Below are 24,345 nucleotides of genomic sequence, written 5' to 3'. Positions count from 1 at the left end.
AGTTTCCTCTATTCCTCATAGTTTTAATTGTAAAGTAAAACACATGGAATAACCCATATTTCAGGAAAAAATTGGGTATCTTCTAACTTGGGCTAAGAAATCATCTTCAAGCCTTATCAGACATTGTCCATAACTATTATTTTAAGAAGTTTATTTAAACATTCCAACCAAGGGAATAAGAAAACTATTTGAGCACACCTTAACTATATCTTCTTTTCTTTAGTCTGTTTGTTTGTTTAAACAGAGGGAAAGGAGAATTGTCACAGTGGCCTGGAATATGGTATCTGGAGTCAGATAGCGAGGATTCAAAGTGCAGCTGTACTACTTAGAAGCCTGTGATTCTGGGCAAATTAATTACCTGTCTATATCTCAGTCTTCTCATCTATGTAATCATTATACCTAAGGGTGCATAATTGTGCCAGAATCAAAGGACTGTTCTGAATATTAAGTTGCACAATATAAATATTCAACATGCTATCTGGCAAATAGGAAGTTCTTAGTCAATGTCACTCATTATGATGATGACAAGTATTTATTCACTTAATGGTATTTATTGAGTAACTATATGCTCTACCATAGGGACAAAATGATGAGCAAAATAGAAAATAACTGTCCACTAGGCAATTTTTGTTACAGACAAACAATAAAAACAACACAGATATTAATATATGGTTACAGGAGACAAGGAGAAATTGAATAAAAAGTAGAGAGCAGTTACTCTAAGAACAAAAAATAAGCAAATGTAATAAATTTAAAAATTAAATTAATTTGCCCAGGGGATCAACAAACGCTTCTTTGAGAAAGGTACAAAGCTCTTACTTAAGACATCTCAATGATCAATAAGAATGAAGGCAGAAAAGGGTGGGTTGAGGGAAGAAGAACCACTATAGAATGGGACAAAATAAGTTTGTGAGGCCCAAAGGTAGAGGGAAACACTAAGGGAGGACCCTGAGTCTGGAAGACAGAAGGTGCGGGGGAGGTTGGAGAATGAAGGACCTTGATAATAGACAAAGTACAGATCATCTAGGGCTTAGCAGTATGGATTATGGTCAGATGGTGGCAGAAATGCTTTGCAAAGAAAAAAGGAAAGCCATAGAGGCAGCAAAGTGTTTCAGATTTTCATTTTATGATTTTCATTCCCTCCTCTATGGAGAATGAATTAGAGATGGCAAAATTAATAAGGGAAGACAATGTAGATGGCAGTGGTAGAAGTTGAGTTGTAAAGGGACAGTATCTTAGAATTAGGTAAACAAGGAGATGGAGGGAAACAGGAGAGATAGAGGAGGGAAATTTTTAAGATTTATTTTATTTTAGGCGGGGAGGACAAAGGGAGAGGGAGAGAGAAAATCCTCAAGCCGACTCCACTCTGAGTGTGGAGCCCAACAGAGAGCTCAAACCCAAGACTCTGAGGTCATCACCTGAGCAGAAATCAAGAGTCAGACATTCAACCAATTGGGCCACCCAAGTGCCCCAAGGAGGGGAATATTTGAAGCAAAAGTGACAGGGCTTGGTGGAATATTAAAAAATGATGGGGAAGATGATGTTGGCAAATACGATCCTGGAATTTTTGGCTTCTGCAACCTAATGCATAGAGAGCTGTTCTCAGAGATAAATAAGGAAACTGAGCAAGAGAGAGGGGGAGATTATGAGTTCAATTTTATACATGTTGTATTTATTTGTGTCTGTGATATCTATAAGAGAGGTGTGAGATCAGAGGTCAGGGACGGGGTGTTTAGATTTTGAGATGCAAATTTAGAAATACAGTTTACAGACAGAAACTGAGGCCACGGAATCAGATGACAGCATTGTGTGAGAACTGAGAAAACTAAAAAGCAAGCAGTTGACCATGGCATCTCCTTTTCCACTCACGTTACTACAAACTGCAAGAATATAAATATTTCTCTTTGGTTCTTAGTTCACTACCTATAGAATTTTGGGTAAAAATATCCACACCAGAAACATATGATAATCTGATTAGCTAGAAAATTATATGCTTTCCAATAAAAGTTCAGAACTAAGTAGAGAAAATAAATGACTAATAACATAGGTCAGAAGCCTATTACTGTACTTTAGAATTCTTAATGGTGTAATGGTTAAGGTGTTAGAATAATGAGGTCTGTTTATGTATGCCTAGTAGGATGGGATAAGATAAAGGCTGGGTTTAGGCAATAAATTAGTTTCCCAGTGTCTTCTTGCTACCTTTATGTTTAAACTCCATTAGAGTTTGACCTTTCCAGAATTTTTGAGATTATGGGCAGTTTTCCCCTGAGCATCCTGTAGCAGCTGTTTGAACAACAAGTTAAACCAACTGAGCTACTTATACTTGTCTAAAACAATGTTCCTAACAAAGGACCAGATGAATAAAAAGATCAGAAAATGAAGAGAAAAAAAAGAGGCCAACTCTTGTTTTAGACATGAAGATTGGTTTAGCATGTAAGTCAGAACTGATAAAACAAAATGCTAAATATCAAATGTGACATCATAGTATGGTGACACAATAATGACCCAAGTAATCAAAATTATCATGCAGGGGTTACATAGTTTATGTACTCATTGATCTTTATAAACATTATGCAGATTCTTTGCATGTCCTGTGATGGAAACAAAAGTAAATCCATATTACTGACTGTTTTACATATTATTTTTTATTCAGTACTTAACTTTGGAAATGCTGTCTCTTCTGAAAAGTGAACCCTATTCTTACCACATGTTAAAATTTACACCTATGTAATTATAATATATGTGTAATATCTATATGCAGTGACTATCAAGCATAGTAGCATGGCTTCCATCAATCACAAGCATAGAACCAATGACCTATGAAGGTTTAGGAACTCATGAAATCCACATTATCAGTGCCAACTCATTTGTCCAGTAAGAATTTCAAATTTATCTAAAGGATTTAAGTCTTAATAAGATTTTTAAAATAAATAAGACCTGGTTTTCAGTATTTTATACACGTAAGAACTCATAGGAAACCCTCATTCCAATAGCTAAGATGGATTTGGTGGTACTTGCTTATTTTCAGAATTCTTTTCACTTACAACTCTTTGTGAATAAAAACACTGGTATATGTTCAAAATTTGAGAACCAGAAGTTATACCCAATGGGTGTTTTGTCCCTAACTGAGCTATATTAGTTATTAGTTTTATTTTTTGTTTATTATAATTTCTTAAGTCAGTATTTCATTAGTATTTTCAAATTCTTCAACTTACATGAAAACCTTCAGAAATTACTCATGACAAATATACCTCACTTACTGAAAAATATATTTGTTATAAAACAAATTTATAAAAATTGTCAAATGTTAATAGTTCAGAAGGTCAATTTTTAAGCTGATTTGAAGACTTTACAAAATTTAAAAAATAATCTTTTTTCATGAACTGTCCAACTTATAAAAATATCAGTTTCAATATGGTAATTAGCAAATATTGAACCTAAACTGTTTTCTTTTAAATACATAAGGTGAACTGCAAAGTGCTTATGATTTTTGAAAACTGAAGAAAAAGTTTTATATTTTCTACCTTAAAGAGGGTAAAGGCCAATATATTTTATTGGAATAAAAAAGATCTAAAACTATATAATAAGTAGTGAATACATAAATCAAATTACTTTATATTATTAATGGTATCCAAAGCTATAACTGTCTTGGTTAAATATCTTACTTAATTGAATAATAGATACACTTTTATTTGGGTCTGCTTTATATGGAAAAAACTTTGTCATACTTGAACATTTTAAATTAAACTTTAATAATATTACATGATAATAAATGTCTTCACAGATTATGTTCAAGGGTCTTAAAATTCCAATTCAAATCCAAATAATTCATATAATTGAAAATTTTAAGGATGATTTTTTAAAATCTTTAACTTCACGTCTGTCAAATAATTAAAGAGCGACTATAATATTATTTTGCTCTATGCATTCCCTTTGTGACTTAATCAACTTTATAAGAAGCTGATTCAATCAACCAGAAGTTTAGAAGTTGTTTCTGTTTCTAATTTGTTATTAAGTGATAGTTAAATTTCATTAACACATTCATTATCATTTTCCTATAGTTCCTATAGTTCCTCAATAATGTATTCTGATATCATATGAATTTAAATGCAAATCTTTTCATATCCTCACTCTATGCCAAAAGTAGTAATGATCTAATGCAGAATAATGAGTCAATTCTCTAAAAATGTAAAACTTAGAAGTTTTATGTGTGTGAAGATTTTCCGTAAGTCTTGAAAGTAGAACTCTTCCCGAAGAATGTAATATTAGAAATACACAAAGCACAAATGTTGACCTGCTTCCTAAAGACACACAATCCCATCCTTAGCCAACAAACCAAGAGAGCTGAATGCAAAGGGACTCAGCAACAGTTTAATTCTAAGACTCTGAACAAGGCAAAAGTGAACACAAAGTAGGCTAAGAAGGCAAGTTACCATAGAGAATTACACCATATTTCATAGAAGAAAAAAATAAGACACAGAGAGAAAATACTGCTGTCCAGTGGCCTCTTTTGCCCACCTCATTAGTCCCGGAATACAGATTCAAGACACAGGGATCCTGGATATCACCCCAGGTCGGTTGCTAGGCCAGTCAGTACATGAGATCCTTCTGAATGGGGCTTAGAGCAAGTTTCACCTCCCACCACCTACCTGCAAGACTGACATGACACCATGACAGGAGATGACAGGGGAACCCCATCGTCTCAGAAACGTGACAACCGCTCCACTTACAGATTCACCAAAATGCACACATACTCAACTTGCGATCTCAACTCTGAAGACCGGCAGAAAGCAACAGCAACCACACCACCGCCAACGACGACGATGACAACAACAACCACAACAACAACAAAACATAGGAATGAGCCAGTAGAAATGAATTAGCAAACTTTTAGTGAGATAACAACTTGGATGATAAAAACCCAGCTGCCGTCTCTCAATCAAAAAATGTCAAACCTGAAACGTTGTAGGGCTTAGTAAGTACCGAAGCGCACGGGGGTGCGGAGGAAACGAGTGGGAATTGGGGGGGGGGGGCGCTAGGTGCTCCAGGGGGACTTACTGTACCTGTGTCCACATCCTTCACCTGTTGCCTGGCTCGAGCTGGCCGGCTCCACTTGCAGCTCCTGCAGGACCAGCCCTTTATCGTGTGGTCCCGGAAAGTCCATGCCTGGCACCTCCTCCTCCTCTAGAGACTCCACGTAGAAGAGAGTCCTGGCTGGCTGTTGGGGGCCCTGCCCGGGCGCCCCTTGCTGCAGCCTGGTGGCCACTGGCAGCAGGGTGCCATTCAGCGGGTTAAAGGGAGAGGAGGAGGAGGACGGGGAGGAAGACGAAGAAGAGGAGGAAGAGGAAGGCTTCTTCCAGAAAGTGCTCACGCTGCCCTTCTCCTGGCTCTTGAGCAGGCGGCTCTGGCTGGGCCCCCAGTGCTCGAAGCTGCCGCTGCCGTCCTGTTGCAGGCAGCCGCCCCCCGCAGGGCCGCCGGGGGCCGGCGACGGGTGGCTGAAGAGTTTCCAGCGGAGGCGCAGGATGTGCTTCACATCGAAGTCCTTTCGCCCGGAGCCAGACATGCTTGACGCAGGACGGCCAAGAGAGCTCAGCTGGCGCGGAGGAGCCGGGCGGGCTGGTGGGGAGGCCGGCGGAGCCCGCGGAGCGCGCGGCCGGAGGAGGCGGAGGAGGCGCAGGGGGCGGAGGGGGCGGCGGGCTGCGCCCTCTGCGCCCCGGGAGCCGGCGCGGCCGGGCGGGCTGTGCGCCCTGCGAGCCCTGCGCGCCCTGCGCGCCCTGCGAGCCCTGCCCGGCAACCGCCCGAGCGCGGACGGCACAGCCGCGCGGCTCAGCAGCGGTCAGGTCCGGGGGACCCGCGCGCGGGGGGCCCGCCGGCCGTGAGCAGAGGCAGGAGCCGGGCGCCGAGGGCAGAGGATCCGCGATCCGCGCTCGGGGGCCCCGTGGTTACGGCCGGGAGGGGCGACCCTGCTGATGGAGGTGCGCGGAGAAGGCAGGTCTGCGCGCTCCGAAGCTCGGGAGGCGGCGGCGGTGGGGACCCCTCCCTGGGATGCTCCCGTGGCAGAGCCTCCGTCGGGAAGGTGTCGGCTCTCCTGTCCTTGCAGCTGAGTTCAGCGCCTGGGGAGCGCAGAGAGACAGAGAGACACAGAGAGAAAGAGCCCCAAGTCGCCAAGAAGCGCACCCCCTAGTCTTCTCGGTGCACCTGCGCCCCTGTCCCTGGCCTCTCCAAGGATGCTCTGGGAGCTTGCCCGGGTATCTTTGAGAAAGTCAGATGCCTTCTGCAAGGCGAGAAGGGGTGGCTTTATATATATAGTCAGTGTGTAAAAGAGAAAAACAAATATTCCAGAAAATACAGGGAGGCAAAAGGAAAAACCCGCCCGTGAAGCTGTCAAGGTCCTCACAGTACAATTTTCTCTCTGCCTCAGCGCCTCCCCCTCCCCTGCAAGTGACGCAGATGTGCACTGGGGCCTATACGGAGAGATGGAGGGAGGGAGGGAAGGCTTCAATCTTCTTTATGCAAGTGAGCCTGCCGCTCTTATTGTCCCCTTGCTGGGTCCTGTCACCTTTTTTTCATCCCCCTTCCTCACTACATTACTGGGTAGCAATAAAAGTAAAGCAAACAGGCATTATGCTTTAGCATCAGTAAACACCAAACACGAATCATGGCAGCGGAAACTTAATAGGCTGCCATCGGTTTGCAGGTTGCAGGTTAATGGCTTGAATTATTTAATAAACCGCATCCTTTAACCTTTAGCCTTAGTTTCTCTCTGGTGAGACACAGAAGAAACAGTGATGCTGGCGTCAAAGTGTGATAATGCCACCGTTCTGACACTTACATGGTGAGTCTGCCATTAATACACTCAGGCAGTGCTTCACCCTGGGGGCCAGAGGCACCCGGTAGAAATATGAAGATGGGCATCTGAGCACAGGGGAGGACTTTTGCAAAATCAGTGCATTTGGTGTGTAGCCTTAGAATGAGAGCTGTTCCCAATGTAAACAAAGGAGTGGAATAAAATGATACAGGAGAATTTCAAGGCATAACCTTCTGGTGCATAAATCGTGATATGAAATGCATGGAAGAGTTTAGGCAATATCTATCTCCAAAGACTACTATCCTGCAAAAATCTCCTGCTTGAAGAAGGAAAGGTGTATTTTCCCTTATACCGAGGTTTAGAATGATGAGGATTATGATGCCTTTCCAGCTATGACTACTTCGACATTTTTCGTCTTTTCCTTTAATGAGCCATTAAAATAGAGCCCAGTCACCTTTGCTGAAGGCAGAAGGGGGTCAAAGAGTCAGGAAGGTCCCCCAAGAGCACCGGAAAGGTGGTTGTTGTCCATTCATGGACTTCACAGCTTCAGCAACCTCCAACAGGGCTCAGGAATCAAATATTCAAGTGCAGTTATATTACTATTCTGTTAGTTACCCTGTTGTGGAGCAGTAAACGGAAATAAAAACCAAAGCTACATATGAAGTCCTACCTAGACAAAGTTGGACATTTTAATAAAACAAGAAATTAAGCACACATTTTCCCCCACTTTGACGGAAAGAAATATCACTGTTGTGCATTTTAAATATTGATTTATGCCACTACAGCTGGACTGCCTTGATTTTTCTTTCAGTATTCAGTGTTAAGAAAAAAGAAGAAAGAAAGAAAGAAAGAAAGAAAGAAAGAAAGAAAGAAAGAAAGAAAGAAGAAAGAAAGAAAGAAAGAAAGAAAGAAAGAAAGAGAAAGAAAGAAAGAAAGAAAGAAAGAAGAAAGAAAGAAAGAAAGAAAGAAAGAAAGAAGAAAGAAAGAAGAAAGAAAGAAAGAAAGAAAGAAAGAAAGAAAGAAAGCAAACCCTTTAAAGCAAACAATGGTGCGACAGATCATTTTTATCCAAGAACTGAATCAAGTAAGTATTTCCCTTAGGGAAGAAAACAGTGTATGAAATTACACATCACAAACAGGACAGAGAAAACTTTCCATCAGAGGTAATGCAGAAATTCAGGCACATTTAATTAAATGATTTCTAAAGAAATTGGTGCTTCAGATTTTTCTAACTTGACATAATTTTTAATTTAATTAAAATAACAAAAGTAATATAAGTCTGTTATATGTATATATTCTTCATTAATCAATATCTAATCATCAAAAACTGTAATGTAAAATTCATTTTTTTGGTATTCTGAAATTCAAATTTTGTATTGCCCTTTTAATCTGAAATACTGATATTACTGTTATACAGCTTAAAAGTTGTCTATTTAAAGGTCAATAATATATATGATCCAAAAGAGATGTAATATTGAGTTTCACTATGAGGGAACATAAATTAAAACATTAATTCATATTTAACAAATGATGACTACGGTAGTTAGTCTGGTATGATATTTAGTACATTTTCTTAGTCTTTGGTAGTCTTAAAGTAGTATTTTGTATGTGGAAAACAGTGTTGCAAATGAATTGTTTAAAATAGCTATTTTTCCATATTTATCAATCTGTATAGAATAGTCACTCTTGCTGAGGAACATATTTAAACATAATTCATTTAAATTATCAAGTAAAAGATTTAGGACTTAGAATATAGAGTATGCCTGAAACTATGCTAAAGTGAAACGACTGAAGATGATTGATTATATTCTTAAACTTTAGTATTTATTTAATATTTATTAATTATTATTACTATACTATTATTGGAAAAGAAGGAGAGAAGGAGGAGAAAATGAATAAAGGAAGGAAGGAAGGAAAGGAAAAGACAGAAGAAGAAAGGAAGAAAGAAGAAGGAGAAGGAGAAAAAAGAATGATGGAAGGAAGAAAAGAAAGAAGAAAAGGAAATAAAAGAATTAATTTACTAAGATATTATGACTTAGCTTTACATATTAGAAAAAATGCTTGAAAAAAAATATGCCTTTTCAAATACTGTGCTCATTAATTTATTTATCCACTATTCAAAATTTAAAAAAATTAACTGAGCACTTATTGCCTTCTGGGTCCAATGCCAAGTAGTAGCACATATGGAACAAGCAAGCAGGTTCTTTGCTGGAACCTGGCTGGAAGAGCCAACCAAAAAGATGGGTTAGCCAGTCATAATTAATAATTGACTTGCAAGTCAATTAAATTAAGATTTAAGATAACCAAGTTTATAAGAAGAGGACATTGACATAATAAAGATCACTTTTTAAAGGAATCTTAATAATCACTTTGTTACATTTTGTTTTAAAGGCAAAATCAATTATTCTAATCCTATTTAATTAAATTGAACTGTCATTTTAGCCAATCAAGATCTTTCAAATGAGTGTTCATAGTACTGCATAATTCCCTGACACAACCTGAGCAAAAAAGATTAATCGGGATACTAAACACTTGAGGATGCTCGTGTACAAAACTCTTCATAATTTTAAATCCATAATGGATGTTAAATATGCCACATTGAAAGTTCCTATAACTCTAACATTTAAGCAATAAACAAAGTTGCATTCAGACCCAAGCATTTTCTTGGTTGAGGACTCTTCCCTTTTAGTAATTGTTTTCTAAACAGTGTTAGATGTGTGCTTATCCAGGAAAAGTGAATTCTGATTCTCTTCCTTTTGACAGCCCTTCTAGGATGTCAGATAAGTCGCCTCTATATAGTAACACTCAACAAAAGCATTTAAACGACTAATTATGCTCCAATTTGAATAATCATGTGCTATTATGGTGGCTGTATTTTGTTTTTTGTTGATCTTTGTTTTATTTTAATGATGTATTTCTATATACATTACTAGAAAATATCCTTTAAAACAAGTGGATACCATTTAAAATGAATGTACAGCATTGTGGATGTGGAAATTAAATGAAGACCATTTTGTAATGACATTTTCTTTCCAAAGATGAATGAAACACAACATATAGCACTAATATTAATCTTATATATGTATGAATGATCTTATGTATAATATCAAGGACTGCTACTCTTTCTTAAAACAAACATAACCTGTTCAAAGTCTATTAATCTTCACTACAGTATAGGTATAGTTTAGTTAAGTAGCAATTGAATGACTGCTTAAGAAACATCATTTGTAGGCGTTAATTGATCCTCAGGGGCCATTTTAATCCACTCTGCCTCTTTGGTTTATTTGACCTTTTGATTTGAATCAGGCAATAAGTGTATATACTTGAGAAATTCTCATATGCAAATTGCTGAGATAATTGCATGAATTAGGAATGCACGACGGCACTAAAATAATGCAGTCATATTTATGATGACCCAGGTTTTATTTAAATACCTTTTTATTTCCCAAAATAATGTGCAGAATGTCCAATAATGTCCATTATTTTGAATTTTGTCTAGGTCCTGTTTGGTTAATCACTCTGGTCAGGGCAGTACGATATGATCAAAGGAACTCTTACCTCTTTTATGAAAATATTTCCACAACTATGTAAATATAGATTTATATATGTGGGCATATTTAATGTAGATATAGATATATTTAATATATATATAATTATTTTTTCAAGAATGCTTTCTACTGTAGAAAACATTTGGAGGAATCGTATTACTTATTTTGTACAATACAGCAATCTTTTAAAGAGAAAATTGCTTAACTAATACTTTGTATTTTCCAGAGTGTTATGATTTCCATAGTATAAAGTAATTTCAGTATCTTACAAGTTATATTTAAGTTTTCCAGGATCATTTTGAGATAATGTGTGCCCCATGAAATTTTAACCATTAACATTGAGATAAAATAGTAAGTAGTAAATGTATAAAATGCAGATTTGGAAGTTTTAGGAAAATGCTTATAATGTCTATAGAAATGTGGATAAAAATAATAGAAATTAAAAATATTAGTTTCTATATGGTTCCATTTTTTTTCTTAGAGACCTGAAAATACCCTCTTCTTTTAAACTTACCTAAATTGAACTTTGTGAATGATATTTTATTGTTTCATGTCTCATTTGGACACGTCACATTTTTACACTTCCATACTGTTTCATCCGCATTGTTACCAGATCTTTTTAAAACCTACAGTAAAGGGGATCCCTGGGTGGCGCAGCGGTTTGGCGCTTGCCTTTGGCCCAGGGCGCGATCCTGGAGACCCGGGATCGAATCCCACGTCGGGCTCCCGGTGCATGGAGCCTGCTTCTCCCTCTGCCTGTGTCTCTGCCTGCTTCTCTCTCTCTCTCTCTCTCTCTCTCTGTGACTATAATAAATAAAAATTAAAAAAAAAAAAAGAACATTTAAAAAAAAAAAAACCTACAGTAAAAAAAAATAAATAAATAAAAATAAAACCTACAGTAAAAAAAAATGGCTCTGGAAGCTAGGACCCCCATTTGCCCTGATGTAATTCTGATTAGAGATATAACATAAATTACAGATAGTTTACCAATGTTCTTTTTTTCCAGATGTTCATGTGTGAGTAATGTGAACTTATAACAGCTGAGAACATTTTATACACACTGTTTTAGAAAAAGTATTGTGATTTTTATTTCAAGTAAATTGTATATTCACAGACCTTCAAGGAGTTTATTCTGAGAAATCAAGTTCCTTCTGTACATTGTTATTATAAGTAAATAGGACTCTAATTTCTAATTTGCATATCAAAAATAAGGTATTTTATATATTTTCATGTCTCTTACTGTCAATCAAATTGCCTTTCAGTTACCAGTCCAAAAGAATATTACTTCTCAGTCTTGGGAAAAGCTAACCAAAGGACCTCTTGCCTTAGACTGTCTTCTGCAACCACAGTGAGCTCTCTTTTTGCTACACTTCTCTAGTTGTTAGCCATCATGAAAGATGGAAATGTCACTTTTTTTTGGAGAGCAGAGGAAATGTGACATGTACTGAATATAGGCATACTGGAAAGTCTGAAAAATATTAGGATAGATAAATCTGAAGATCATATTACTAGAGCTCCTAAGAGTGTAGTCTACCTAAATTTTAGTGCGTAATTCTAGGACAAAATTTTACTTATTTATTGATTGATTGATTGATGATTGATTGATTAATTAATTTATTTTTTTTTATGTTAGATTTGGCTATGAGAGAGCCAAGAGGGCTGAGTCCCACTTTTTTTTAAATTTTTATTTATTTATGATAGTCACACACACACACACACACACACACACACACACACACAGAGGCAGAGGGAGAAGCAGGCTCCATGCACCGGGAGCCCGAGGTGGGATTTGATTCCAGGTCTCCAGGATCGCGCCCTGGGCCAAAGGCAGGCGCTAAACCGCTGCGCCACCCAGGGATCCCCTGGGACAAAATTTTAAATAGAAAGTGGGAAAATAAAAGACAAATTTGCAGATCATATTAGATTCTTTAAATATATTCATACTAGATAGACTCTCAGATTAAATGTGGAATATTTTCTCTAATAGTTAGATATAGAATTTTTACTGTTACCATTATTTTATTCTTCTTTAAAAGTTATTATTCTCTTCTTAAATAATGATCTTGGAAACTAAGATGAGGGCTATTTTATGACATCCCACTAAATGCCAGCTGACTATTTCATTTAATCCTTATAAAAATCTTATTAGTTACATATTATAGAAGACAATTAATATAAGAAAAATAAATTTAAAACCACTTGCTACAGATATTTCCTTTTTGTTATCTATCTTAGACACTCTTGCATAGCTATATTTTTCCTTCTATCATTTACGAGAATAATTTTTTAAAAATACACTCTTCTGGGTTGGTGTTTTCAATATCCTTTCATGAATTGTGTGAATCAAAGTTCAGAGGCTGGTAACTATCTATAAATTTGCTCTGCTCTGATAGAAGAGAAACTTTTAGCATTCTCAAAAGTGAGCTAATATTATGGTAATGTGTATTTATGTGTATGTTTGTGTATCTAGATTTAAACACAAATTAATTATTTCTCCTTTAGAGCAGTAATTTTTGGAAAAATGGAGATCATATTACTAGGCTAGGATGGTTCTAGAGGGCAGAGCATGTATTATTTAATATTGAATTAATAGTGCCTAACACAGTGGCTATCATGGCATGGGAATTGAAAAAAAACTTTTTGAATTAACAATAATGACTAGTTTGGTGAAAGGGAAAACACTCTAAAATGAAGGAGATAGCAAAAAATATATATATTTAAACAAAAGTACTATAAAACTGTGTTGTGATTTACTGTAAAAGCAAATAGAATTAAAATATGGTTTCTAGAATATTTCAGTACTTTCATTTTTATTACTAAAGGATCTGGAACACTGAAAAAAATAGTATACATTTTGCATATACATTTGAATAAAAAGGCAATGAAATGTGCAACATATTTAGAAATATTTTTCATTGTGTATGTTAAATTTTATTTTAAAAGCCTTCACATTTAAATTCATAAACTTTAGTTACATTAAAAATAAAAGTTCCAGGAAATAAATAAATAAAAATTCCATCCATCCATCATTCATCTATCCCTTTATTTATTTAAACATATATACATATTATATATACACCTGTATTAGTTGTTCTTGTTTTTGTTATTTTTACTATTATGTGCCAAACTTTGTTCAAAGTGATAATGATGTGGCAAGAAAAAAAAAAAAAAGTAAACCAAAATCCATGTCCTCATTGAGCTTCCATTTTGAAGTGAAAGATAGAAATTAAACTTTAACAAGTAAACAAGTGTATCAGATAAAGACATCTACAGAGATAAATATCAGAGCAGGAAGGCAGGGAATTTCGAAGGGAAGGGAGTTGATATTTAAGTAATCTGAATGACCAAACTCCACTGATAAGGTGTCCAGAAGTAAGTGAAAGCATATGCTATTCTGGTATATGGGATAGTGCCCCAGGTAGGGAAAATAGAGAAGCAAAGGTCCAGAAGGATAATCAATTTTGGAATATTTAAGGTTGCTAGAAAACTGGAGCTGAGTCAGTAAAGGGGACCAGAGCTGGTCAGCTCAAGGAGGCAGCAGCACCAGGTTGCTCACTGTGTCTTGAAGTTCAGTGTAGGAAGGGTTAGCTCTTATCCGAATGAGATGGAAAGTCATTGGAAGATATGAAACATTGGTGTGATGGCATCTGACATATATTCCAAGGACACTTGGGCAACCCTGTTAAGAATAAACAAACCGAAGAAAGCAAGGTAGAAAAAAAACAAACACTAGGAGGCTGTGGCATGGCAGTAAAGCAGCTAAGAGATGATGTAAGCTCACACCAGGAGTTGTGGCGAGGTGAAGCATTCCTAGGGAACAGATTTTTCTGAGTCTCTTTTTTGCCTTTCCTAGAGTATCTATGTTTTATGAAGGATTGTCCTTTTTTTGCTCCCCAAAGATTATCTGTTCTTCTTTTTTTCCCCTGGGCTTGTTCACTGATATAGGATACTCATACAATCTAAGTCATGCTCAAGTGTTAATGGGATATTTCTCCCAGGTGTAATAACTGATATTTCATCAAGATTTAGTAAAGAACCATGTTTTCCTTCAGTATTTTTGAAAATTTGGTCAGAGAGAATACAAAGTCCTTTATTACTCTTCAGAGATTGCCAAAAATGTTAGGGGCAGTGTAAATAGTCACTGGGGTTTTGCCACAGTTCAAATAAAAACAACCTTGCTTTTATTTGTTTTAAAAATTGGGCTTCTGTCTAAGTCTATATATCTGAAGAGCATTTAAAGTTAAAAAATTATTTTTTAAATCAACTATTGTAGTCTGAGGGTAAATTTAACTTAAAAAATTTCAGGCATGTTGGCAGTATAAACTATGGTTTATTTCTGAGTGAAGGGACACTTTTTTTTTTTTATTTTTTGAATCCCTCTCATGTGCTTCCTGATGTTACTATGCATTTATTATAATATATATGATGAAGTTTGATCCTAAAGGAATAGTACATGCCAAATTTGGTACCTTTTGAGAGATGGTTTCTGAAGAGTTTATCATTTGGATTCTGAAAGAAAGAAAATTAATTAAAATTTAAAAGTCAGCATTGTCATTATATATTTCATTTGTATAACAAATGCTTATTGAGCACTATCAGATTGTCAAGCACAATGGCAGGTAATGCAGATACAAATATGAATGCAGATAGCCCAGTAAGTGGATGGAATTGTAGCAAACAATCCTGAATCATTAAGTACTATAATAACAACAAAATACTAATACTAATAATATAATAAATAATAGTATTCATACTGAAATACAGCCATGTGCAATATGTCCTGGGAGCACAAAGCATCTTATTGATTGAGAAAGTAGAATGTCTAGGTAAAAATTTACTATAGTTTTGTAAAATATTTGCAAGTATGATTTGCATAAGGATATTTAAATTATAATGCTTGCAGAGGATTATGTACAGTATTACTATTTGTATTTTGATCTAAAGGCAATACTACAAATTGGTAACTTTAGAGGCTTTGAAATCAAGTATGGTCTAAATCTTTTACCACCACTTACTAGCTGGTTTGGGAAATGCTCTTAATTTTTTGAGTCTCAGCTTCCTCTTATGCATAATGGACATTAATGAGGGAGGCCTACTCCATTAGATTTTTGTGTGGATCAAATGAAATCTCTTAACCTACTAGCACTTTACTGGTGCTTAATAACTGTACATACTTATGTTTATTTTAAGATTATTTCTATATTTAATTAATCTTCATCTTGATGTAGACAGATTTTTGGAAATAAAGCTGGTCTTGGAGCTTTCCCAAATATTTTATAAAAAATACAGCTTTCTGTTCCTTTGAGTATTCAAAATAAATAATTCTTGATTAATCACAGCACTGCTCTTCTGGTGACCTAGTGGCTTTGTAAGTAAATGACAAAAAATAACAATTGATATTTTATATAATTTTATTGCAGGAATGGTCAGTATTCAGAAGTGTCTATATAAAATACATTCTAAAATCATTTCAAGTAGGAGCAATATATTAAAATACTTGCTTCAGTTGACAAATCACTTAACTTTACCTTCTCATATGAGTGGGAAGGATAATGAGAAGTTAATGAATAAATAGTAATTTAGAGATTACAAAAACTATTATTGGCATTGAACTGTGAGAAATTAAGAAAAATCCTGCAGCACTAAGTAAATTCCTGACAATGTGAGTGAAAATAATTTTTAACTAAGAAATTAGAAGCTATTTTGCTAGTTATGAAACTTGGTCTTTAATATTTATTGAACCATGTGCATGATATTTACATATATTAACCACCAGATATGATGCATGATGAGACATCATTGTGTTTTTATTGGTAGTAAAATTCTAGTCAAATGAAGAAAGTATGTGTGCTAGTCAAACTGCTGGTTTTGCATAGCAATGTTAATTCCATTTTATCAAAAAAAATTTTTAAAACAGTTTGCTTTGAAGAAACTAATTTTCAATGAAAGAACATTCCTTCACTTACTAAAATTGTTTGAATGAATAGAATAGACTAATAGAACAATTTACATTGCAGGATAGACTTCACATTTCCTTTTCCAGATTTTTGCCTGAGGAGTCTAAGATTGACACTTATGTCCAACAGAACAAGCTTACGAGGAGACTAATTCATTATTTCTGATCTACTGGTACAAATCTATACTTCTATATAAGCACTGAAAATCCAGACTATGGATTTCTGACACTCACAAAAATGTCTAGCCATGGAGACTAATAGAAACCACAGGATATTTCAATCAATCAATCAATTAGTATTGAGAATTGGCTGTGTACTTGTGCAGTGAAGGGTATAGGACTTATCTTAGTAGAAAACACACACAGGAAGAAAGATTTTAAATTATGACTATCCCACAACATAAGATGTTTTAAGCATTTCTCAAATTGCTATATGTACATACAACTTTTGCAGCTACTTTTCCATGATTATTTCACAGGCCTGTTTTCTACACATGCGAAAAAGGAAGCATAGAGAGGCCGTGTTAGCAATCACACAATTACCCAGACTCTTAGTAAGCCATGCCTGAGTCTATTTCTTTGGTTAACAAGAGAGAATTTTATAGGTTATAGAGAGTTGTAAAATTTTAATTTTCATATGCAACATAACTCCTAAAGTTGCCTACTTCCTTCGCATTAGAGTATTTTTACTAACTCCTTTTAAAGCTTCTTTTCCTTGCTGTGGGTAGTGTTTTCTAATAGAGCCATAGAAGAAAGCAGTTAATGCAAATTAATAATTTCCTATTCAAACACATAACATGTGGATACATATGTGCGTATATATACTTACATACTCACATGAACACACATGAGGTATGAGAGAGATTCAAGTCATAGAGAACAATAGTCAATGACATTAAAGTGAAAATGAATAGTTTGACATTTATTTCTTTTTGACAGAGAGTGGGTCTGCTTATGTGGTAAATAACATTTATTAGACATTATAACATAGTTTCAAAATTTTAAGTGGAGTCAATTTACAGAAGTCATTGAATTTCACACAATTGCAATTTTTGCATTGTTGTTATTTTATTAGCACTGACAGTATGACATTTCAGGGAGTGTCACTGACACATACAACCTCTAATCTTTCAATAGAGTATTTGAACAGAAGACAAAGGAGAAAAAAATTTCAAGATGTAGGTAGTAATTTCAATGATGTCAGAATTACAATAAAAATGAACTTATCAATAAGAAAAGATTTACTCATGATGTTCAATAAAACAAGCAATTTAAGTAATGTGCCATTTTGTTGGACCAAGACTGTCCAATATTGAAATAACTAGTAATTTAGACTGATAAGTAGAAATGATTGAATATTTGACTTAGTGTTATTTAATTATTGGAATCTAGTCAATCATCTAACAAATATTTATTGAACACTTGATATGTGCCTGTAATGTACACTGTGAAGAGGGTTCTCATTGCCCACACAGAGCTTATACTGCATTTGTGGAGAAAAAGTATAAACGACTAAATGAACTAAAACCTAAGCTAAACATTTTAAGAGTTGTAAAGCAATCAACATGGTGAGATAGCAAATGGCATTGTGCAGACAGTTCTTTATATAGAATTCTTAAAGAAGTGTTCCCCACAAATTTAACATTAGAACCCACTCAGCCATTAGAAACAACAAATACCCACCATTTGCTTCAACGTGGATGGAACTGGAGGGTATTATGCTGAGAGAAGTAAGTCAATCGGAGAAGGACAAACATATGTTCTCATTCATTTGGGGAATATAAATAATAGTGAAAGGGAATATAAGGGAAGGGAGAAGAAATGTGTGGGAAATATCAGAAAGGGAGACAGAACATAAAGACTCCTAACTCTGGAAAATGAACTAGGGGTGGTGGAAGGGGAGGAGGGCGGGAGGTGGAGATGACTGGGTGATGGGCACTGAGGGGGGCACTTGACGGGATGAGCACTGGGTGTTATTCTATATGTTGGTAAATTGAACACCAATAAAAAATAAATGTATTAAAAAGAAGAACCCACCCAAATAATAGAAGATATATACATAACATACGGATGAAGAGATAGAGAAGAGATTCATACAAAAACAAAAGAAAACAATCAACATAAGAGCAGGGGAAAGAGCAAATCAGATAGAGAATGGCTGCTGGAAGTCACTTAAGCAGCAAAATGCAGGGATTATTGGAGGAACATAAAGGCCACCATTACTGAGTGTGGGTGAGGAAGAGAAGGCAAGAGATGCTGTAATTCACAGTATGGAGTTTCAACTTTAATTGTACCTACAGTGGAAAGTTAGTGAAGCTTTTAAGCAGGGAGGTAATTATAATTTAAGATTTTTTAAAAAGTTACCTTGATTAGATTGGAAAAATGCAAAAATCAAAAGAACAAGATAGATCATTGAGGAATATTTTCTTCCCCAACAGGAAGACTCAATAAAGCAGACAGGGATCATTCAGGAATAAATTTTGGAAATAAAAAACTGGGCAGTATTAAATTTGCTTTACACAACAGTGCCATTTTAATCTAACTTAGGACTTTTAAGCAGAATTGGTATTTACTAAATCATGTAAATTCCACTGCTGTGTTTTGTAATTTTAAAACACTTTCACATGTTATCTCCCTTTATAAATTGTGCTGGTTCTCAAGAATATAGGGCTCTACACTCTGATAGTAAAGCTCAGATCTGATGGACAAAAGAAAGTAAACCATGGGGAAGAAAAGAAAAAGAAATGTAGATGCAAACAACCTGGGTGTTTGGGTGAGGAAACCATATTGAATGAATTGACAGGATATTGTGGGAAGAAGTAATTTTGAAAACAAGAGAGGTTGTTAGTTCTCTTTTTTAGATTATTAACCTAAAGGTTAAAACAATGATGTAACCCGTATAAATATTTTATTAGCCCCAAGTATTTTCAGAATTCAGATAGAGATCTTTTGAAAATTCCATACCACACTGATCCCTTCCTGAAAATACTGAGATAAAATATTCATAACCAATGACACTGTATCCCAAGTAAAACTATAGATTTTAAACTTTTGTTATCAATGTAGAAGGTCATTGTCATTTACCCAAGAAACTGTATCTGGGTAATCTCTACAATTTTACTCTTTCACCAGTATAATGCCAATTACCTTGAAGATTAACTCAATTTGATTGTCTTCTGCTTACTGAGTATCCTTCATTTCCCCTGCAATTTGCATTTCCTGAATGCAAAGCTTGCGATTTTTCTAACATTAAGTATAATTAATCAATTTTATTCTATGATTTAACTTCAGAAAGTTACACCGTTCTGAATAAAACATGATTGTAAATACACAAGAATTCCTGAAAATTAATAAAACATTAAATGTTGTCTATCATCTATTTTCTTTTTTATGATCTACATAAATATTAGCTCAGAGAAAAAAAGATTCATAAAGAAACAAAGTATCCATAAGTCAAAAATGGCATTTTCAAAAATGTGTGCAATGAAAAACAAAATATCAGCACATCTTTACAAAACTGTTACATCTGATTTGACATTCTTTAAAAACAGGATTGTATTGAAAAGTATCAAATTGGAGAAAATCCAGCAAGTAGAAACTTAGATAACAAAGGCAACAAGAAAAGGATATCAAGAGAGATATCCTGATGGACATTCAATCTTGACTATATAGAGGAGCATGATCAACATCTCTCCATAGTAAAATGACAGGAGGAGCTTACTCTTGGAGCAACCAGACCTGGATTTGAATTCCAAAGCTGGAACTTATTAACTGTGTCGACTTGACATAGTTTCAAAATCTCTCAGAGACTCTGCTTCCTAATCCATAAAATGATTTTGGGGAAAATAAATTAAATTGCGTCTTCTACCATAGGTGCCAGCATATAGAAGACACTCAACAAATATTAATCTCTTTCTACATCCTTATCTCAGTTGAGATGGTTCACTATAAATACACTAATATTTAATATATAAATATGAAACTTAGTTAATAAGTAAATTATGAAAATCAGTATAGATGGAAAATATTACTGCTGTTTAAATATTAAGATAACATATTGATGTCCAGAAGTTGCAAGGAAAAACCGGATATTTTGAAGTTGACTTTAAAGAATAATCATGCACTGAACTCAATAGAGTTTTTAATATCAGGTCATTACATTAATTAATGTTGAAGTGTGGTAAGATTTATGTTATCAAAAGTTTTGTTCCTTAATCATAGTTATCTGAGTGAATCCTGAGAGTGACTGTAAAGAATGTTCAAAGTTTCATTTACTATTGAAAATATTACCATATTTTAAAATACTCCTATTTGCTTTATATGACCTGCAACAACAATCACTCCAGGAAGTCAATGGCCAGATGGCAAGTCAATCTCCCAGACTAGGGGAGGTCTGAAGATGCCATTGATAGGTAATAGCCCTGTAGTTTGTCTGTGAGATCCAAATGGAAATCATTTGGGTAACAGAAGAGATTCCAAATATATTATGTTAAAACAATAAGAATTCATCACTAAATAATGGGGAATGCATATCAAAAGAGGAGCTTAGGGAGAAAGAAGTTATTAGCACATAGAAAATCCTTCTCATAATAAATATTTAATTCAGTGCCTGAGGTTGTCACCAAGGATCCCACTTTGTTGAATTCTTATGTTTATTTAAGATCACAATATTTAAAGAATATATACTTTTGGTTATTTGCAATTTGCAGTCAAATTTCTGAAATGTCATCTGAGTATGTTAAAGACAAGAGGTAGGCATTTTGAAAATAAGATTTTCTTTGATAAAATACAAACAGAATTGAATTTATTTCATTAATTTAGTCTGTAAGAAATATATTTAGAGATACAATGTTAAATCCAGTGAAAAACATTTGTTGTTGAATTTCATATGTCATTTTTGTTCTTATTCTTTCCTTAGCACTTAAAGAAGATAAAAAACATATTTTTCCTGTATGATTTTTTACGTTTGTACATTAGCAAGTAACCATCATTTCCCAAAAAAGCATTGGCGGGGGGTCTCAGCTCTTTCCTTTCCAAAACATTAAATAATTTATAATGTTTTCTGTTTCATACTAGTGTCAAACCCCATTCTAGATGTTTAGTGGAGCTTACATCCTAGTGGGAAAAGACAAACAAGCAAATAAATAAGTAAACAATGTCATGGGGATTTAATTATGATGTAGGAAAATGAAGCAAATGGAGAACTAGAGAATATGGGGGGAGCTGCAACAATTATTTTAGATAATATGGTTACACAAAGTCTCTCTGATCAAATAACATTTGAGAAGAGGCCTGAATAAAGAGATGGGAGGGTGGGAGAGAGGCTCACAGTTACCAGGGCAATAGTCATCAGGGCAGAAGGAAGGCATGTGAAAAGCCTCCAAGGCATGTGTTTGGCATGTTAGAGCAACAATAAATGGGGTAGAAAAATAATTAAATGGATGACTCAATTAACTGTTATCCCTAGTGATAAAAAATCTCAACAACACTCGTTTTGTTTTGTTTTGTTTTGTTTTGTTTTGTTTTGTTTTGGGTTTTTTGGCTTTTGTTTGTTTGTCATTATTCTCCCCTGCCCTAGAATCTGCCTTTCCCCAAACCTCACCATCTCCTTCTGTCTTTTTTTTTTCTTCTATGGTTATTGGGCTGAAATTATATCGCTGTCATCTACCTTCCTATACTAATGGTGGTCTAGCTGTTACACAAAGTTCCTTTAGGTTCTTGTTACTCTGCCTTCAGTATGCTCTGTGGGTGTTAATAAAATAAGTTTATATGTTTATAGCCACATATGTATTTTGTGCTTGCAAAGCTGATAATCTATTTCATTTCATTTAAAATATTTTTGAATTTCTCTGTGATGTTAAATTCTTGAACAATGTACCTAACTGCACTTTTTGGTGTTTATTTGTTTTGTTTGGTTTGGTTTGGTTCTTTTTGCATTCATTTCACTTTAATTCGGTGGTATGTTCAGAAGATAGGAGTTTTTCTTCAGCTCAGTGTTGTATTTTTTTCACATATATTTTATTACCTCCTCTTAGAATATCAAAGTTTTAAATTATGGGTGTTTCATTCACAGCTAAACTATTAGATCATATACTGTCAAATTACCCTAATTTTTTCAGATTATCTTTTTAAATCACTAAATTGTTCATTATCTTTGTACCCTCCACCTTTTTGCAAATTGAAAGCATATGCAAAAAGTAGAGTGGCGTAATAAGGTCTCATGTACCCATTACCTGAATTTCATCATCCATTCATGGATCTTTTTTCACATCTACTTCCATTTACATTATTTGCCTACTCTCCCGTGGATTATTTGAAAGAAATACCAGACATTATATTATCTCGTGTATAAATATCTATTAATGTACATGTAAAGAATAGGATTTTTTTAATATAAGAAGTGAATAGACCTGAAACTATAGGACTCTTAAAAGAAAGCATAGTCAGTAAACTCCTTGACATTGGTCTTGGCAATAACTTTTTATTTAAAGATTTACTTATTTGAAGGCAGGGAAGGTACAGAGAGAGAATCCAAGCAGAGTCTACACTGAGTGCAGAGCCAGACATGGGGATCAATCTCACAAATCTGAGATTACGACCCTGAGATCATGACTCTGAGATCACAACATGAGCCAAAACCAAGAGTTGGAGGCTTAATTGACTGTGCCAACCAGGCTCCCCAGTCTTAGCAATGATTTTTTTGGACCTGACACCAAATATAAAAATAAACAAGTGGACTAATAAGCTAAAATGCTTATGCTCAGCAAAGGAGACCTGTCAACAAAATTAAAGGCAACACACTGAATGGGAGAAAATGTTTGCAAATCATATGTCTGGTAAAGAATTAATATCTAAAATATTTAAAGAATTCATACAACTTAAGAGTAAAAAACCCAAAAAATCCAATTTTAAAATGGACAGAAGATCTGAATAGACATTATCTTAAAGCAGACATACATATAGCCAGCAGGTACATGAAAAGATGCTCAACATCACTAATCATCAGAAAAATGCAAATCAAAACCATAATGAGCTATCACCTCACACCTGTTAGAATAGTTATTATGAAAAAGACAAGGAATAACAAGTGTTGGTGAGGATGTGAAAAAAAGGGAACCCTCATAGAATGTAAATTACTGCAGCCACTATGGAAAACAATATGGAATTTCCTCAAAAATTAAAAATAGACTATCATATGATCCAGCACTTCTTGATATTTGTCCAATGGAAAAAAAACACTAACTCAAAAAGATATATGCATCCTCATATTCACTGCAGCTTTATTTACAATAACCAAGATATGGAAACAATCTATGTCCACTGATGGATGAATGGATAAAGAAATTGCGGTATATATTTACAACAAAATATTTTACATCTACAAAGAAGAATGAAATCTTGCCATTTATGACAACATGGATGGAACTTGAGGATATTAGCTAATAAGTCAGACAAAGACAAATACCATAAGATTTCATTCATATGTGGAATATAAATGAAAAAAAAAACACAAGCTCGTAGATACACAGAATATATTGGTAGTTGCCAGAGATAGGGTGTTGGGGGATGGGCAAAATGAGTGAAGAGGGTCAAAATGTACAAAATTCCAGTTGTAATATAATAAGTCCTGGAGATGTAATGTATAGCATTGCAACTATATTAATAATATTGTATTGCATATTTGAAAGTGACTGAGAGAATAAATCCTAAACTTTTTCATTACAAGAAAAAAATTATAACTATGTGTGGTGATGGGTGTAAATTAAAGTTATTATGGTGATCACTTCTCAATATATATAAATATCTAATCATTATGTTGTACACTAGCATAATACAGTCAGTTATACTCAGTAAAAACGAATAAAATGAATACCATGATCAAGCAAAAAAATAAACAATAGTTCTGTAATATCACATATTCAATTAGTATTCAAATCAACTATGGTTTCTAGGGGTTTTGGGTTTGAATTGGAACTCAAGAAGATTCATACTATTTTAAGTTTTAAATATTGATGCTCATTTTTTAAATTCCT

General features: G+C 34.9%; 1 protein-coding gene across 2 annotated transcripts in view; it reads right to left on the bottom strand.

Moving 5' to 3' along the window:
- KLHL1 (kelch like family member 1) overlaps positions 1–5,651 on the bottom strand; it is a 356,958-nt gene extending 351,307 nt beyond the window's left edge. The window contains exon 1 of one of the 2 annotated variants that reach the window (XM_041730855.1): positions 5,064–5,651. In XM_041730855.1, the coding sequence (XP_041586789.1) occupies positions 5,064–5,563 (500 nt within the window). In that variant the 5' untranslated portion in view covers positions 5,564–5,651. Of the gene's footprint in view, positions 1–4,649; positions 4,690–5,063 lie in introns of those variants that run through there. The other variant, XM_041730856.1, reaches the window with a different exon arrangement.
- Positions 5,652–24,345: the final 18,694 nt, after the last annotated feature.

This window comes from Vulpes lagopus, chromosome 16 (assembly GCF_018345385.1).
Source record: "Vulpes lagopus strain Blue_001 chromosome 16, ASM1834538v1, whole genome shotgun sequence".
NCBI lineage: Eukaryota > Metazoa > Chordata > Mammalia > Carnivora > Canidae > Vulpes > Vulpes lagopus.
This window is presented reverse-complemented; position numbering and strand designations above follow the sequence as displayed.